Source organism: Monodon monoceros, unplaced genomic scaffold, assembly GCF_005190385.1.
Source record: "Monodon monoceros isolate NGI ecotype Baffin Bay Population unplaced genomic scaffold, NGI_Narwhal_1 Super_Scaffold_21, whole genome shotgun sequence".
Taxonomy (NCBI): Eukaryota; Metazoa; Chordata; class Mammalia; order Artiodactyla; family Monodontidae; genus Monodon; species Monodon monoceros.
In genome coordinates, this window is record NW_021703778.1 from 70,734,549 (window position 1) to 70,752,941 (window position 18,393).

General features: G+C 35.9%; 1 protein-coding gene across 2 annotated transcripts in view; it reads left to right on the forward strand.

Annotated features, from left to right (window-relative positions):
- PIAS1 (protein inhibitor of activated STAT 1) overlaps window positions 1–18,393 on the forward strand; it is a 117,604-nt gene that overhangs the window by 16,924 nt on the left and 82,287 nt on the right. For both annotated transcript variants that reach the window (XM_029236349.1, XM_029236351.1), the window contains exon 2: window positions 9,488–9,932. In XM_029236349.1, the coding sequence (XP_029092182.1) occupies window positions 9,488–9,932 (445 nt within the window). The remainder of the gene's footprint in view (window positions 1–9,487; window positions 9,933–18,393) is intronic.

Consider the following 18,393-nt stretch of genomic DNA (forward strand, 5'->3'; position numbering starts at 1 on the left):
CTGTATGGCGTGTGGTGCGGCAAAAAAAAAGAAAAAACTCATTTCAGATTCCCTAATAATGTCTGTAATTGTCAGTACTCTGCAGCATTATGTGGACTTCGGCATCTGACTTTTGAGTCTGAGCTCTGCTATTTACTAGCTCTAACTTTGATTGAATAGGTTACACCTGTTACTCTGAAATAGTTCTCTTGATACTTTCCCTCTAAGGTTTTTACTTGGGACCCAGATTGAAGGCTGTGATTTAAAGATTTTTGTATAGTTACAGAATGCATTTTTTATCACTTTTTGTTTTGTTAATATTTATCTATTCTTCCTTTTACAGTTCTTAACTTTCTCTCAGATAAAGTGTAATGTATCTTTCATTGCATCTTGTCTGAAACCTAAATTAGATGATATCTCCAGTTGTAAATGCAACATTTTGTTTGCTTTTGGTTGGAGGAGTTTGTGAAAAAATATTCATTCTTTTATAATTTGATGGACTTAAAATTTCTTAAAGCTTTATTTTTTTATAAATTTATTTATATATTTTAAATTTTTTGGCTGTGTTGGGTCTCTGTTGCTGCACGCAGGCTTTCTGTAGTTGCGGCAAGCGGGGGCTACACTTAGTTGTGCGTGGGCTTCTCATTGCGGTGGCTTCTCTTGTTGAGGAGCACGGGCTCTAGGTGTGTGGGCTTCAGTAGTTGTGGCTCACGGGCTCTAGAGCGCAGGCTCAGTAGTTGTGGTACACGGACTTAGTTGCTCTACGGCATGTGGGATCTTCCTGGACCAGGGCTTGAACCCATGTGCCCTGCACTGGCAGGCAGATTCTTAACCGCTGTGCCAGCAGGGAAGTCCATAAAGCTTTACTATTTGAAAAGTGAACGATTGTTCTCATGATCATGTATAGCACTGCTTTTTAAAAGACACCTTATCTAGATTATTGAACGTTCTTGCAGATTTTCTTTGCAGTATTTCTTGGTCCTGTCTCCTCTATTTCCACTGTCACAGTTTCTTCTTACATGTAGATAATTAATTCTTGCTTGTTGCTATGTCTTTTAGCTAGAAGCCTTATTTTCTTAGTCTCGTTTCATCCATCCTATAGGTGGCTACCTAAATAACCTTAAACTATTTTTATCACATGTTTACTGTCCCCAAATAAGCATTTATTCTGCTGCTTGTTTACTCTGTAGAGTCTAATTTCTCTCACTGTCATTTAGTGCCCCCATCCCAGTGTAACACATACTCTGTCCTGGCTAAGATTTGTGATAAGACACTTGTATTGGTTGGGGGTTATAAATTTGAGCTCTGAAGTCAGGTCAGGTTTGAGCCCTGTCTCCATCACTTATCTACTTATTTACTGTTTAGCATCAGTTCTCTCCATACGATGGGAATAATATTGGTCTGTCTCTTGGGTTCATGTGAGGGTTAAGTAAGATACTCATGCTACTATAATTAATACGTAATTGGCATATTATAAGCATTTAATACATATTGGGTTTATCATTTTTACTGTATCAACTCATGTATGACACATATATATATATTATAAATTTATTTATTTATTTGGCTGTGTTGGGTCTTCATTTCTGTGCGAGGGCTTTCTCTAGTTGCGGCGAGCGGGTGCCACTCTTCATCGCGGTGCGCGGGCCTCTCACTGTTGCGGCCTCTCTTGTTGTGGAGCGCAGGCTCAGTAGCTGTGGCTCATGGGCCTAATTGCTCCGCGGCATGTGGGATCTTCCCAGAGCAGGGCTCGAACCCGTGTCCCCTGCATTGGCAGGCAGATTCTCAACCACTGCGCCACCAGGGAAGCCCGACACTTATATTTTTGACTGAGAACATTGCTCATTGAGAGATTTCACTGACCATACAGATTGTTTGTATTTCTTTATCCTGTGGAAGAGTAGAATGAAAAGAAAGATTGCACTTAATAGTTATAACATTATAGAATTTTGAAATTGAGGAATCTTTGAGAAGCTCTTGTCAATCTGTCATTTTTTAAAGAGAGAAAATAGACCCTGAAAGATTGTGATTCAGTAAATTAGTGGCCGAGTTAGTATTAGAATCCAAATTCTATATATACTAGTACCATATTATGTTGTATTTGTACCTAGCACGTTTGAGAATTGAATTAATGTGATTATGAGTCTCTGTCTCTGAAGAATAGCTTATCTCTATGTGTTCATTGTTTGTTCCTATATTCCCTTTCTACAACTCATTTACGGCTCATTCATGGATCCAAAAAGCATTTATTGAACATCTGTGTGCAGAGCAGCTTTTTACTTAAAGTTATATTTGTCCTACCTCTGCATAAGAAGTTTGGCAATGTGTTAGAATTTTAAACTCTTTAAATTAAGCTAAACTTCTTTTATTGTAAAAAATATTTAATCCAAATTTTAAACTGTTTTGATTTCGGTTTGTTATTTTTAATATTTGAGTTATCATCTAGAAGGAGCTTTTGAAGGACATATCCATGGGTTTCATGAAATGTGGTAGTACATAAATGGGGATAATATTTAAATTATCTATCAAAAATCAAAGCCATGGTATGCCATTTCAACAGAGTGTTAGGTTTATACTTTGCTTGAAGGAGAATGGAATATTCATGTTTTGTCATTATGTGGGAGCTAAATGAATCCCATGTGATGGAAGATACCAGAAGGGGAGAAAGATAATCAGCTAGAGGAGTAGGCACTACAGGTCATTTTTCAGTCATCTTATATTGAGAAATAAATAAAAGATGAGAAATCAGGTGGAACAAGATTATGGAGAAGTATGTAACCAGCCTGACTTGCTGCTTTAGTAGAAACTGTCTAACTAGGTTTTCTGGTTGAACTGGACATTGTTGACAAATTGCTAATCTAACAGCTGTTTATTAACTATTTCAAGTGGAGAGGATTAGAAATGATCCTAAAGTCAGTTCCATTGAATGAAGAATCTGACTTTGAAAATAATGGATAAAATATTTTTGTAGTACTGTACAATCTTTATGCAGTTAGAGTATTTTTGATGATTGCTTTTGTGGGTAGAAAGTAAAAGTATAAATGAAATATTATGACATTGTTAAGTGCCTATTTTGACTGTCTTTAGAATTCATTTTGGTTTACAGTTGTTTACAAATTGATACCAGATAAAGATTCATAATATAGAGTCTGCTTTATGATTCATCGTCTAAAATACTGCAGTGGGATGTGTGAATGAGAGTAATTAGGTGGTTCAACAGGAAGTACCTAATTCTTATTCACAATTTAGGTATGACCTTTAATAATGTAGGGTCATAGCTAATGAGACAGTAACATTGGCACATTTTTTTTTTTGCGGTGTGTGGGCCTCTCACTGTTGTGGCCTCTCCCGTTGCGGAGCACAGGCTTCGGACGCGCAGGCTCAGCGGCCATGGCTCACGGGCGCAGCCGCTCCGCGGCATGTGGGATCTTCCCGGACCGGGGCACGAACCCGTGTCCCCTGCATCGGCAGGCGGACTCTCAACCACTGCGCCACCAGGGAAGCCCTGGCACTTTTTATTTAATCTCAGAAATCTCTCTGTCTACAGTACTTGTTGATATTGCTCGACTATTGTCTTGTATTTCTCTTTCTCAGAATATGGTCCCTGCCTCTGTAGTTGGAATGGTGTTCTTATACAGGCACGCACACCGAACTGTGTGTGTGCGTGTGTGTGTAAAATGTTACATATCTGAGAAGGAGATTAAGTTGAAATGTGTTCTTATAGAATGGTGAGGACCTTCCCCTCCTCCCTCCCCATTCCCCTACTCTGCCCTGAGAACACTGGAAGCCAACCTTATACTGCCAAAGCAGGAGGTTGGAGGATTCCTCTGTGTCAAAAGTGATCAGATAAAAGGAAAAAATGGAATCCTCATGATAGCCAAGTTCCTGCCTTATCATCCTAGAGTGCAGTACTCGGTCTGCTCACTCACACAGTTCATCTGATCATCTTTTTCGTGTCTTACTGTTAGATATAAATGTACAGCCAAAGGTTCCCTTACTTGAGGAAAACGTCAAGCATGAAAGGCAGAGACCAGAGAAAATAGCAAGAAAGAACTCAGATTACAGAGACAGTGCAGGCAGGTGAAGAAAATAACAACGTCAAACACCCTATTTATTTATATTCTCAAGAGAAAAGATGCTGTAGTAAAAAATAAAATTTTTAAAAAAGAGAGAAGATACTACATTCATGTAAAATAAGAACAAGATGTAGAGGGGAAAAAAAAAGAGAAAGAAAAATGCAGCAAACAGAAAAGAGCTCATGGGAATTGAAATTTTAATAGAAGAGTTAGAAGATGAAGTTGAGGAAATGTCCCAGAAAATAGAGCTAAAGACAAGAGATGTAAATGCAAGAGGAAAAAGAAAACAGATCAAAAGAGAATTAGACAGTCTAGCAAGGCCAGTATCTAAATAATAGGTATACAAGAAAGAGAACAGAAAAAAGTCAAAGGAAGATTACTGCAAGAAAACTTCCCAGGGACTTCCCTGGTGGCACAGTGGTTAAGAATCCACCTGCCAATGCAGGGGACACGGGTTCGATCCCTCTTCTGGGAAGATCCCACATGCTGCAGAGCAGCTAAGCCCGTGTGCCACAACTACTGAGCCCGTGCTCTAGAGCCCGCAAACCACAACTACTGAGCCCGTGTGCCACAACTACTGAAGCCCATGTGCCTAGAGCCCGTGCTCTGCAACAAGAGAAGCCACAGCAGTGAGAAGCCCGCACACCACAATGAAGAGTAGCCCCTGCTTGCCGCAACTAGAGAAAGCCTGCGTGCAGCAACGAAGACCCAACACAGCCAAAAATAAATTTATTTAAAAAAAAAAAAAGAAAACTTCCCAGAACTGAAGGACATACATCTATAAATGTAAAAGACTTAGCAATTATCAGTTCATACAATTAAGAAAAAAAAAAACCTACTCCAAGATACAATATTGTAAAATTTCAGAACACATAATGAGAAGCATCTGGAAGCTTCCTGAGGAGGATATATAGGTGACTGTGAAAGACTGCAGATCAGAATGGTGCCAGGCTTCTTAAGAGAAGATGATGAGGAAAGGCCTTCAAAATTCTGATGGAACATACTTTCCTGCCTGGAATTCTATACTGAGCCAAACTCAGTTACTAAGTATGAGTAAATGAAGATATTTTTAGACAATGCAAGGGATTTTTTGAAAAGTGTACTTCCCATGCCTCCTTCTCAGGAAGCTACTGGAGGAAATACCCCACTAAAAAGAGAAAATCAAGAAAAGAATTGAGATCAAGGGAACAGGGGGTCCAACACGAAGAGTGATAAGGGAATTCCCAGGATAAGTTAAAAGGAAATTCCATGACCATAGTTTTGTACCAGGCCTAGAGAACAAGCAGTCTAAATTGGAACTTGATGGAGGATTGTATGAAGTATATTTTTAAGAAAGAAATTAAAGGACTTCCCTGGTAGCGCAGTGGTTAGGAATCTGCCTGCTGCTGCAGGGGACATGGGTTCGATCCCTGGTCCAGAAAGATCTGACATGCCGTGGAGCAACTAAGCCCATGTGCCACAACTACTGAGCCTGTGATCTAGAGCCCACAAGCCACAACTACTGAAGCCCATGCGCCTAGAGCCCATGCTCCGCAGCAAGAGAAGCCACCACAATAAGAAGTCCGCGCACTGCAACCAAGAGTAGCCCCTGCTAGCCGCAACTAGAGAAAGGCCACGCGCAGCAACAAAGACCCAATGCAGCCAAAAATAAAATTAAAAAAAAAAAAAAAAGAAATTAAAACAGAGATTTACCTGATATATTTGAATATGTTGAGAGGAAAGTTAACACTAGCAATTTAAAGATGAATTAACTGTAGTTACACAGAAAATTAAGCAAATGCAAAAATGGTGCAATTATTAACTAGAAGGAAAACAAGGTCATACAAAAAAAGAAACAGTAATAATGATGTACTTTTGGCTCGTCTCTGAATATTATTTACAGCCATGGTAATATTATAAACTCTAACAGTTGATTCAACCAAAAATGATGATGGGAAGTTGTAACAGATCTAAATCATTACCTTTTAATAGGAAGTCAGTTTTTTTCCTAAAGGGAAAATATTTTAAATAACTAATAAACCTACTATATAGTAGAAATAGTGAAAAAAACGCCTGAAGAAATAGCTAAAAAGACTTGAAGGTAGTTGCCTTAGGGATGTGAAAAATGGGGACAGGGCAAGTGACATCTGTTTTTCTTGTAAAACTGTTTGACTTTTAAAATGGTGTACAGGTCTTTCTGATTAAAAAGATTCATTTAAAAAAGTTGACCCTCACAGAATGCTTTCTGTACAGAATATACACATTTCTCAGGCATTCTATCATTTGGGGTTGTAGAGTCAGCAGAATGCTATCCAAGGAGGCAATGATTTCTAGTAATAGCAGTGGTTGATGTTATCCTTAGTTATAAATATTCATTTTGTTGTAGTGCTAACAAATGGAGATTTTAAACACACGAAAGATTAAAATACATTGCATTTCAACATTTCACATTTAAGTGTTTAGTTTTCCTCTGTGTTGTCAACACTTTACATTGTGAATTGATTGCTCCATGCTTCTTTGAAGCTTTTTGGTTGAGAGATACTTCAGATGGTTGCGTTTCCTGCCCTCTTTTATTTGGTTTGTTAAATAGTGCATGCTTATTACAGTCCTTAAGATTATGCAGCAGCTGCTCCAATAATAGCAATAGATAGCACCTCATCTTTCACTGTACCTGATTACAAGGTGCAATGGTTAATTTGAATCCAGATGTTTTCTTTTATCTTAACCACCAATTTTAAGCTAAAATGTTGAAGCTTGAAGTTGAGATTAAATATTAAATAAATTGATCTTTTAGAAGTTTTTCTCTTTCCTAATTAAAAGGCATGTGGTTTGTTTTTGCTAAAAGACACTAACATAGTGTAAAGGTACAACATTTGGAGTGAACTAGTTTTGTAACATTCAACAAATTTCTTAACCTTCCTAGGCCTCAGTTTTCCCATCTGTAAATTGAGGACAATACCTACCTTATAATTGTGATGATTAATTATGCATCCTGTGAAAATGAAAACAAAAATTATGCCTATGTCATTAACTTTTTTCTTTTGATCATCAAGCAAGAGATTTTATTTTATGCGAGTTGTCAATGTATTCTTCCATAGAAATAGAACAATAATACATCTGTGCTGCATTTAAATCCTTATACACATAGAGTTAGGACAAAAGCTGTCATAAGTTGATGGTAACCGCTGAGTTTCCGTTTTTGTTTTTGACTTAAGAGAATGGAGCTGAATTGAAATGGAAAGACATTCTTCTCTTTCTAAAAATTTATCGTGTTTTCTCTGTAAAACAAAATACATTTGACCAATGCCAACTTAAGTTTAGTTTTAACCTATAATCTTTGAAGCATAATTCATGTTATTTCTCTAAGAGCAGAAACTTACTTATTAATACAGTGCTTTTCTGTTGCAATCTCTGTTCCTTTTAAAATAAGTAAAAAAAAAATTTTTTAAACTATTTTGTACTCTTAGGACAGTTTGGATAGTAAGGAGAAATTGTTATCCTGGCATTAGATTCTCATAGGAGCGCGAACCCTACTGTGAACTGCGCATGTGAGGGATCTAGGTCACGTGCTCCTTATGAGAATCTAATGCCCGATGATCTGAGGTGGAGCTGAGGCGGTGAGGCTAGTGCTGGGGAGCGGCTGCAAATACAAATTATCATGAGCAGACAGGTTTGACTCCACAGAGACCATAATAAATCAGTGCACTTGAATCATCCTGAAACCATCATCCCCCCCTCCCTGGTCCATGGAAAAATTGTCTTCCATGAAACCAGTCCCTGGTGTCAAAAAGGTTGGGGACTGTTGCCATAGAGGACCTCAGTCTGGTCATGGAATCATTTGTAAAAAAAGAAAATTATAATACAGCAAGATAAGTGCTAAAATAAAGATATGAAAAATGGCCAGTAAGAGTAGTAAAAAGAGAGTCATTTAGTTCTGCCAGGCCTAAAGGGCAAGGCTGACAAAATCTGGGCTTTGAGGAAACAAAGCATTCTCCAGGCCAGGGAAGGTAGGGGAAGGGCTCATATTTCTTTGGTTAACCCGCTATATTGCATATAAAGCTCTTTATACACTTGTTTTTCTCACTATTTTATTTTTCTTAATTGTTTTGTAATCTGCAAATAACTTCTAGATGATTGGCTTGAGATGGATATTATCCCAGGGAGTGGTGGTAAATTAGGGAAGGCAGCTTAGCTTTTGTGGTATTTGGGATGAGGTGAGGGGATAAAATAGTTGTGCAAATAGAGAGTAAATGGTAACCTTACATGTGTCTTTCATCCTGACACCTCCCTGTCAGTGGTGGTAAAGTCAGGATTCTTCTGTTAATAGCTGTATGATCTTGTCTTCCCTTTGGATTTCATTTTCCTCAACTTTAAAATAGGAGAATTGGTGTGGGTATTTCCTGTTGGTAGTCTCTAAGTAGTTGGGGAGAAAGGAGAAATAAGTTTGGGAACGCAGAGTTAAAGTTAAATAGATTTCTTTACTTCAGCCTTATGCATTATGGCATGTGGATTGAATTCCTGGACTTTTTTGCCGCGTGGCTTGTGGGATCTTAGTTCCCCGATGAGGGATCGAGCCCAGGCCCTTGGCAGTGAAAGCACAGAGTCCGAACCATTGGACTGCCAGGAAATTCCCAATTCCTGGACTTTTTAGCCTGGCTTTGCCAATAGAGTGTCAATAATATGTTTCCAGTGTCATCCTTTTCCTAATGGTAGTGGAAAGATCATGCATGGGCTTTAGAATTATACATAACTGGGTTTGAATCCTCATTGATACTTAGTAGCTATGTGGCCTTAGGTAAGTTGTTTAACCTTTCCTAACTAGTTTCTTCACATGTAAAGCAGGAAGGGTAACACCTTGTGGAGTTGTAAAGATTTAATGACAACCCATATGAAAATATCAAATGTATCTGGTATATAATAGGTCAAAAAAGGTATAGTTTAAGCCCTATAAATCCAAATCCCAAAGTCAGTATAGAATGTAACATAATGTTATTTGTATCCTGCCTACATCTGGTGCTTGAGGTGGACTGTTTATGTTTCACATATACTTATATAATTTTCCCCTAAGAAAACAAATGTTCTTGAGGACTCATTACCTTTTGCTGTCCACACAGCACTCAGTACTCTCCTGGAGACTTAGTAAGTGCTTGATAAATACCTGAAAATTTCACTATAACAGTGGAATAGGTGAGATGTGGTTCTACCTGATGTATACTTATTTTACATCTTTCATAACCCTAGGTAGAAGTTAGTGAATTTATGAATATTAATTTTAAATTTCTTTGGTTATATCAAATGATTAGATTTTAAGTTTGAAATAACTGGAATTGACTGTAAATGAACTGGCCTTTGTAAACAAAGCATAAGGATAAAGTGTTATAATAAAGTATCGTTTAATGTTGTAACTTATATTATTGGAATACTAATGTTTTACATTTTGTTTTGTCTCTAAGCAAATGGTTATGAGCCTTAGAGTTTCTGAACTCCAAGTACTGTTGGGCTACGCTGGGAGAAACAAGCACGGACGCAAACACGAACTTCTCACAAAAGCCCTGCATTTGCTAAAGGCTGGCTGCAGTCCTGCTGTACAAATGAAAATTAAAGAACTCTATAGGCGGAGGTTCCCCCAGAAAATCATGACGCCTGCGGACTTGTCCATCTCCAGCGTACATTCAAGTCCTATGCCAGCAACTTTGTCTCCATCTACCATTCCACAACTCACTTATGATGGTCACCCTGCATCATCACCGTTACTCCCTGTTTCTCTTCTGGGACCTAAACATGAACTGGAACTCCCACATCTTACATCAGCTCTTCACCCAGTCCATCCGGATATAAAACTTCAAAAATTACCATTTTATGATTTACTGGATGAACTGATAAAACCCACCAGTCTAGGTAAGATTATTCTGTAATGATTATTTGGTTGCTTTTGGAGGATACATTTTCATTTTTGAGTTTGAAATTGACCCAGATTATTATTCATAATAAAATTTATATTTGGTGGTAGGATCCAGATGGTAAAAAGGATCTTTCAATTTTAGACAAATCAAATATATAAAAGCTGTCTTTTAGACAGGAAAAAAGCATATTCAAGTCTTCCGTGATGGTTGCTGACACAGAAAATGTTAAAAACTTTCCAAGAATATAAACGTTTTTAAAGTGTAATATTTTAGATTGTTGATTACTATTTTATAATAACCCTTACAAAATTAAAACCAAAACCCAGTAATTAAAATCAGTCTCTGAATTCAGTTTTTAATTTTCAAGGGTTGATGACATCTAAAACAAATGACTATTTTTGATTATTTAAATGAGTAAATGGTTTAAATTTTTATAAAAGGAGAGTTGAGCTTTGATGTGTAGTATTTTAATTTCAGTTGACTTTTTCAAGTGGATATGTGTACCTTGCTGGTGCACACATGATTATATAATACTAATAAGCACTTGAAATTTCATGTACTATGTTTTCCCATCATTTGATAAGTGCCTAGCCTATTAATAGAATTCGATGTATTAATCAACTTGAAATTTTAATTGCTATAATGCTACCTTACTTCATTTAAGGTAGAAGAAAATTGACCCTGTTGGGATCTCTGCTACCTTTGGTGTAATATATTTAAAATATCAGGCTTCCAGATGCTGGTTTGTTGTTATAAATCACTGGTTGGCAAACTATGGCTGGCAAGGGAAATCCAGCCTGCAGCCTGTTTTGGTGGATCTGAGCTAAGATATATTTTTTTTTAATATTCCTAAAGAGTTGTAAAATAAAACAAAAACAGAGAAGAATATGCAACAGAGACCATGTATGTCTGCAAAACCTAAAATATTTACTGTCTGGCTTTTACAGAAAAAGTTTGCCAACCCCTGTTACAAATCAGTAAGCATTTCAGTTTGGGGGATTGGTGAGTGTTGAATTTTGAGAACATTTACAGAAATTCTTTGAACTGGGAAATGTTTGTTTTAAATTATTTTTAGCAGAATAACTGAATAAATTAAGATTATAGGAGTCATTTTCAAACAACATGAATTTTTTCACGACTTTATTTTTTAAATAGCCATTAATAAGAAAACTTAACACTTGCTGAGAACCTACTGTAAGCTTTTAAAACTTATACATGCTCATTATAAAAAACGAAAGTGCCAAAGTCCCTTCTTGTTAGCAGTTCAGTATATATGCATATATAAGCAAGTTATGTTTCTTGTTTTTAAGAAGGAATTATATTGTATCAATACATAGTGTTCTGTGACTTGCCCCTACCCCCTCTTTTGCCTTACTAATATAGACATTTCTTCTTGTCTGTCTTTCCCATTTTTAATTGAAGGCTATATATACACACACGTATATATAGTGTCTATGTGTACATGTGTGAGCATGTGTGTGTATATATATATGAGCTCATTTCTTATTAAAGACTGTGTATTATTTTATGTTCTAAATAAGTCCCTATTAAAAGACGTATTTTCTAGTTTTTCGCTGCCAAAAACATGCTATAGTGAACATCATCTGAAATTTGAAAGGAAAAAAATGTTGGTGGCTTTTATTTGATTTGATTCCCAGCTCTCAAATTTTCTTTGGGTCTTAGTAATTAACATATCTTCTTGTTTTCAGTTTCACTAATATAAATTTCAAGTACCAGTGTGAATGGGTGATGTTTACATACGTATCTAAATTTTGATATGAAAAGTAGAAATGCAAACTGGACATACATTCTGGTTATATTGGATAATATTTTAAATATTAATAAATAAAAATTGAGCATTTAAAATTATTTTTATTTTACTGAGGTACTTTGCTTAAATATATATGTTATGTGTTCATTTCTAATTGTCTACACTGTCTTTTTATGCCTTTGCAGTTTAACTTAATATATCATAATTTATATCTTATTGTTTTAATACTTCAGGGTACTTTATCCTTATGAACTTTTTAGTGTGTAATAATAGTGGGCAAACATCTGGGTTTTCCCTAAAAAGATATGAGAGGCAGGTAGTTCATAAGAACTTGTGTTGTTAAAGCTGCAGATAGTTTTTGCTATCTTTCTATAGTATTTTCTCCCTACTGACTGTTTTTAAAGAATAGTCAGTAGATTTTAAATAATTTTTCTGTCTTTACTCTTCATCTGAAAATTTATAGAATGCTTCAATGGGGTATTTTTGTGTAGTAGTTTAAGAGCAATGTCATAAAGTTTTGCCCATTCTTGATAACCATTAAGTAAACCCTTGCATTTACAAAATTGACGGGTTGAAGTACTAAAATATTTCCCGTAAGATTTATTTAATTGGACTTTCTTTGTATTGTCAAGCCTCATTATTTGCACATGCTAGTGGATGAATGCCTGCTATCTCAGTAAATTCAAAATCACTACTCACAACAGTTTCATAGCCATTTATAGACACGCACAGAGCTGCAAAGAATTTGAGTTGGCTCATGTGTGCTTTCCCACCTGTGGTTGAACTAAGTGGTTCTTGCTTTCATGTTTTCTGCTGTCATATTGTAAACAAATGTCTGCTTTGCACTCTACTTAATGCCACATTTTTTGCATTTCTGTGCTTTTTGTTGGTGATTGCATTGTTTAAAATGGCCCCCAAGCATAGTGCTTAAGTTTTATCTAGTGTTCCTGTATGCACAAAGGCTGTGATGTGCATTATGGAGAAAATACATGTATTAGATCAGTTTTGTTCAGGCTTGAGTTACAGTGCTGTTGGCAATGAGCTTAGTGTGAATGAATCATCAATATATATCAAATAAGGTGTCTTTAAACAGAAGCACACATAAAACAAGGTTAGGTATTGATCAGTTGATGAAAATGTTGTGCTCAGAGGCTTGCAGGAACCTAACCCTGTGTTTCTCCTAGGAGCAATGGTTCAGTATTCACTAACTCATTGTTTGTGGCAACTTTATAGAACACCAGTTTTCATGAATAAATCCATTGTTTGTGATATAAACACAAAATTAATAGGTGGTATGGAATTGCTTGGTGGTATGTAAATAGATTTCTAATTTCTCATTGTTATCATAGAACTAAAATAAAAGCAAATATTTTGGTTATGCATAAAAAGATCACCAGAAAGTAATTTGTGGAAGTTTATTGATTCAGTAACTATTCAGGGGATGGAAATACTCAGAGAATTTGAAAAAAGATTCTGAGTAATCTGCAAGAGTTGAGGATGAACATATTTTAAGGCCCTGTTAAGTGAAAAAAAAAAAAATTGAAAAAAGGAATCTATAAGATTTTTAACATTGTTAAAAGACTATCTCTGTACTTCATTAAATGAAATGACTACTGCATCATGGAATTCAGTTTTCTAAGGGATTACTTTCGCCAGTAGATTGTTTGTTTTAAGTTTAGGAAAACAATATTCTCTGAAAAATTAAATGGTTTTCAGCATTCTCTTTCTTAGTATACATATTGAATACATTTAAAATCATTACAAGCTCTTAAGAGTTTAGTTTGGACCTGTACTTAGCTAGTTCATCACACTTAATCACTTGAGTCCAGAATGTGATGGTTAAATTTAATTTTTCATTTTCTCCCTTCCATTTTATCTGTAAGCAGTAGATTTAAACAGAGTTTAAGGTGTTCTTGTGTAAGCTGAATGTTTGTATGCGTGGTTCATGTTTCTAACTAAAATCAAAACAATAGTTTTGGTATTCCCCCGTTTTATTAGATAATTCTTATCCATTTTTATAATCATCTTGTTATTATTTCTTTAACAATAAGTAATTTTAAGGTCTTTATTCATTTTGGAACACACATTAAAGGGAATTCTTTTCATTAATTGGGAGATGAAGTAAAGGTGGTTGTAAAGTAAAATGCTTGATTTACTGTGTATTTTTGTCTGTCAGTATTAAAATCCTGTTTGTTCTATGAGTCCCATTTCAAATGCTTTTAAAAACCTTTTCCATTAATCTTTCTAAGATGCCCCCCTTATATCTGTCTGTTCTTCCCCCATCCAAATCAATTTCACTTTCCTGCATGCTCTTAATAACATTTTGTTGTTGTTAGTTCCTCAAAATCAGCTCTGCTGCATTCATCTGTATATTCCCATAATATACAGAGCTATGAACCTCTTATGTGGTAACCACGGTAAACAATTATTAGCTCTCCAATTTATTTAAATACAATAAAGTCTGTTTTAATGTTTTTTGCAAAGTATTTGGATGCTACATACTGAAGAATCTGAAACACTGTGACATTTTATTGGTCATATGGATGTCATTCTTCAGTTTGTCATGAAACAAGTCACTTATATTTTTTGTCTTTCTTTTAAGTCTTTTTTAAAATTAACTTTTATTGGAGTATAGTTGATTTAAAATGTTGTGTTAGTTTCTGCTGTACAGCAAAGTGAATCAGTTATACATATATCCGCTCTTTTTTAGATCCTTTGCCCATATAGGTCATTACAGAGTACTGAGTAGAGTTCCCTGTGCTATATAGTAGGTTCTTATCTGTTTTATATATAGTAATGTATATATGTCAATCCCAGTCTCGCAATTTATCCCTCCCTCCCTCTTTTTTTACGTCTTGGAAGATGGTTTCTATTTAAGTTTTAATGTTTGTCAAACAATCTTTTCCGTTAAACACCACAAATATCTCTTCTCTGGGTTACATATTTGATTTTCCTGAGTTCTGTTACAAGTAGTTATAATTTAATTTGATGTAGGACGGTGTATTGGTACCTAGGGATGTCCAACATCCTAGGTGTATAGGGTTTATATTTTCACTATTTTAGAAAGCTAGGTCAGTCTGTTTCCTTTTTAAAGTAGAACATTTGTATATAGAAAATTATAATTATTTTAGGCTTGGGAAGATGTATGAATAATTTATAGAAAAGATTTGAATTAATATATATATGTTTTATATATATGCACTTGGTTTTTTGCCTTAGGAAACAAGGCAGCAGATGCTTCAGCACTCCTAAATAGTTAAAACGATCCATCTTGTTTTGTGCAGTGTGGGTAAGGTTTCTGCTACATCTTAATAACATTGGTTACCAGTGTTTTCTGCCAAGGGCTCGACTGGCATTGGATTAGATTTCACAGTTTCCTTCTCTTCTCATTTTTTATAATTGAGTTTGCCTTCCTCCACATGCCTAATAGCCAGTGCCTAAAGATCAGGTGATGCAAATTCAAGGACACAGACTCTGATAAGTATTGGGAAGGGCATTCAGAGGTTTTATGATTTACTCTACTCTGCTTTTAGAAGATTTGCCTTCTAACAATTCAACACAAGCTGTGCTCTTCTGTACTTGAATTTTAGGAAATCAAAAGCACTATTTTTTTCTGTAGGCAGGTTTCTTCCCTAGGAACTTTTCTTTCTAATTTGGCAGCACTGGTTTCTTTTCTTTTCTTTTTTAAGAGATGTAGAGAGAATTTATTTATTTATTTTAAACTTTGGCTAATTTGACTAATTTATTGCTTGTGCATTTTAATTACACTTGTTGTTGTATACAACAGTATGAGCATAAACTAGTGTCCATTAAGTATTATAAATTGCTATTTTATTTATCTTTATTTTTAAAATTTTTATTGACATATAGTTGATTTACAGTGTTGTGTTAGTTTCAGGTACATAGTAAAGTGATTTAGTTATACACACATATATATAAATATATATATATTCTTTTTTTACATTCTTTTCAATTATATGTTATTACAAGATACTGAGTATAGTTCCCTGCGCTATACAGTACGTCCTTGTTAGTTATCTATTTTATGTATAGTAGTGTGTATATTTTAATCCCAGACTCCTAATTTATCCCTCTCCCCTCCTCCCCTTGGCAACCATTAGTTTGTTTTCTATGTTTGAGAGTCCATTTCTGTTTTGTAGATAAGTTCATTTGTGTCCTTTTTTTTAGATTCCTCATGTAAGTGATATCATATGATATTTGTCTTCCTCTGTCTGGCTTACTTCACTTAGTATGATAATCTCTAGGTCCATCCATGTTGTTGCAAATGGCATTATTTCATTCTCTTTTATGGCTGAGTAATACTCCATTGTATATATTTACCACATCTTCTTTATCCATTCATCTCTTGATGGACAGTTAGGTTGCTAGCCGTTTTTGGCTATTGTAAACAGTGCTGCAATGAACATTGGGGTGCATTTATCTTTTTGAATTATGGTTTTCTCCAGATATATGCCCAGGAGTGGGATTGCTGGATAATATGGTAGCTCTATTATTAGTTTTTTAAGGAACCTCCTTGCTGTTCTCCATAGCGGCTATATCAATTTACATTCCCACCAACAGTGAAGGAAGCTTCCTTTTTCTCCACACTCTCTCCAGCATTTATTATTTGTAGATTTTTTGATGATGGCCATTCTGACCAATGTGAGGTGATACCTCATTGTAGTTTTGATTTGCATTTCTCTAATAATTAGCGATACTGAGCATCTTTTCATGTGCCTCCTGGCCATCTGTTTGTCTTTTTTGGAGAAATGTCTTTTTAGGTCTTCTGCCCATTTTTTGATTGGGTTGTTTGTTTTTTTTTTGCTGTTGAGCTGTATGAGCTGTTTGTATATTTCAGAGATTAATCCCTTGTCAGTCGCATCGTTTGCAGATATTTTCTCCCATTCTGTAGATCGCCTTTTTAAAATTCATTTATTTTATTTTTGGCTGCGTTGGGTCTTCATTGCTGCATGTGGGGTTTCTCTAGTTGCGGTGAGCAGGGGCTGCTCTTTGTTGCGGTGCATAGGCTTCTCAGTGGGATGGCTTCTCTTGTTGCGGAGCACAGGCTCCAGGTGCACAGGCTTCAGTAGTTGTGGCTCACGGGTTCTAGAGTGCAGGCTCAGTAGTTGTGGCGCATGGGCTTTGTTGCTCCGTGGCAACAAAGGTGGGATCCCCCCCGGACTAGGGCTCAAACCCGTGTCCCCTGCATTGGCAGGCGGATTCTCAACCACTGCACCACCAGGGAAGCCTGTCTTGTTTTGTTTATGGTTTCCTTTGCTGTGCAAAAGCTGGTAAGTTTGATTAGGTCCCATTTGTTTATTTTTATTTCCATTACTCTAGGAGACGGATCCAAAAAGATATTGCTGTAATTTATGTCAGAGAGTGTTCTGCCTATGTTTTCCTCTAGGAGTTTTATAGTATCAGGTCTTGCATTTAGGTCTTTAATCCATTTTGAGTTTATTTTTGTGTATGGTTTTAGAGAATATTGTAATTTCATTCTTTTACATGTAGCTGTCCAGTGTTTCCAGTACCACTTATCGAAGAGACTGTCTTTTCTGCATTGTATATTCTTGCCTCCTTTGTTGTGGATTAATTGACTGTGTGTGTGGATTTATTTCTGGACTTTCTGTTCTGTTCCATTGATCTGTATTTCTGTTTTTGTGCCAGTACCATACTGTTTTGATTACTGCAGTTTGTAGTATAGTGTGATGTCAGGGAGCCTGATCCAGCTTCGTTTTTATTTCTCAGGATGGCTTTTGCTATTTGGGGTCTTTTGTGTTTCCATACAAATTATAAAATTTTTTGTTCTAGTTATGTGAAAAATGCAATGGTAATTTGATAGGAATTGCATTGAATCTGTAGATTGCATTGGGTAGTAATAGTCATTTTGACAGTATTGGTTTTTCCAGTCCAAGAACATGGTATATCTTTCCATTTGTGTCATTTTCAGTGTCTTTCATCAACATCTTACAGTTTTCAGAGTACAGGTCTTTTGCCTCCGTAGGTAGGTTTATTACTAGGTATTTTATTCTTTTGATGCAATGGTAAATGGGATTGTTTCCTTAATTTCTCTTTCTGACCTTTCGTTGTTCGTGTATAGAAATGCAACAGATTTCTGTGTATTGATTTTGTACCCTGCAGCTTCACCAGATTCATTGATGAGCTCTAGTAGTTTTCTGGTAGCGTCTTTAGGATTTTCTATGTATAGTATCATGTCATCTGCAAACAATGACAGTTTTACTTCTTCTTTTCCACTTTGAATTCTTTTTATTTCTTCTTTTTCTTTGATTGCTGGGCTAGGACTTCCAAAATTATGTTGAATAAAAGTGGTGAGAGTGGACATCCTTGTCTTGTTCCTGATCTTAGAGGAAATGTTTTCAGCTTTTCCCCATTGAGTATGATGTTAGCTGTGGGTTTGTCATATATGGCTTTTAGTATGTTGAGGTATGTTCCCTCTATGCCCAATTTCTGGAGTGTGTTTATCATAAATGGATGTTGAATTTTATCAGAAGCTGTTTCTGCGTCTCTTGAGATGATCATATGGCTTTTCTTCTTCAGTTTGTTAATGTGGTGTATCACACTGATGGATTTGCAGATATTGAAAAATCCTTGCATCCCTGGGATAAATGCCACTTGATCATGGTGTATAATCCTTTTAATGTATTGCTGGATTCGGTTTGCTAGT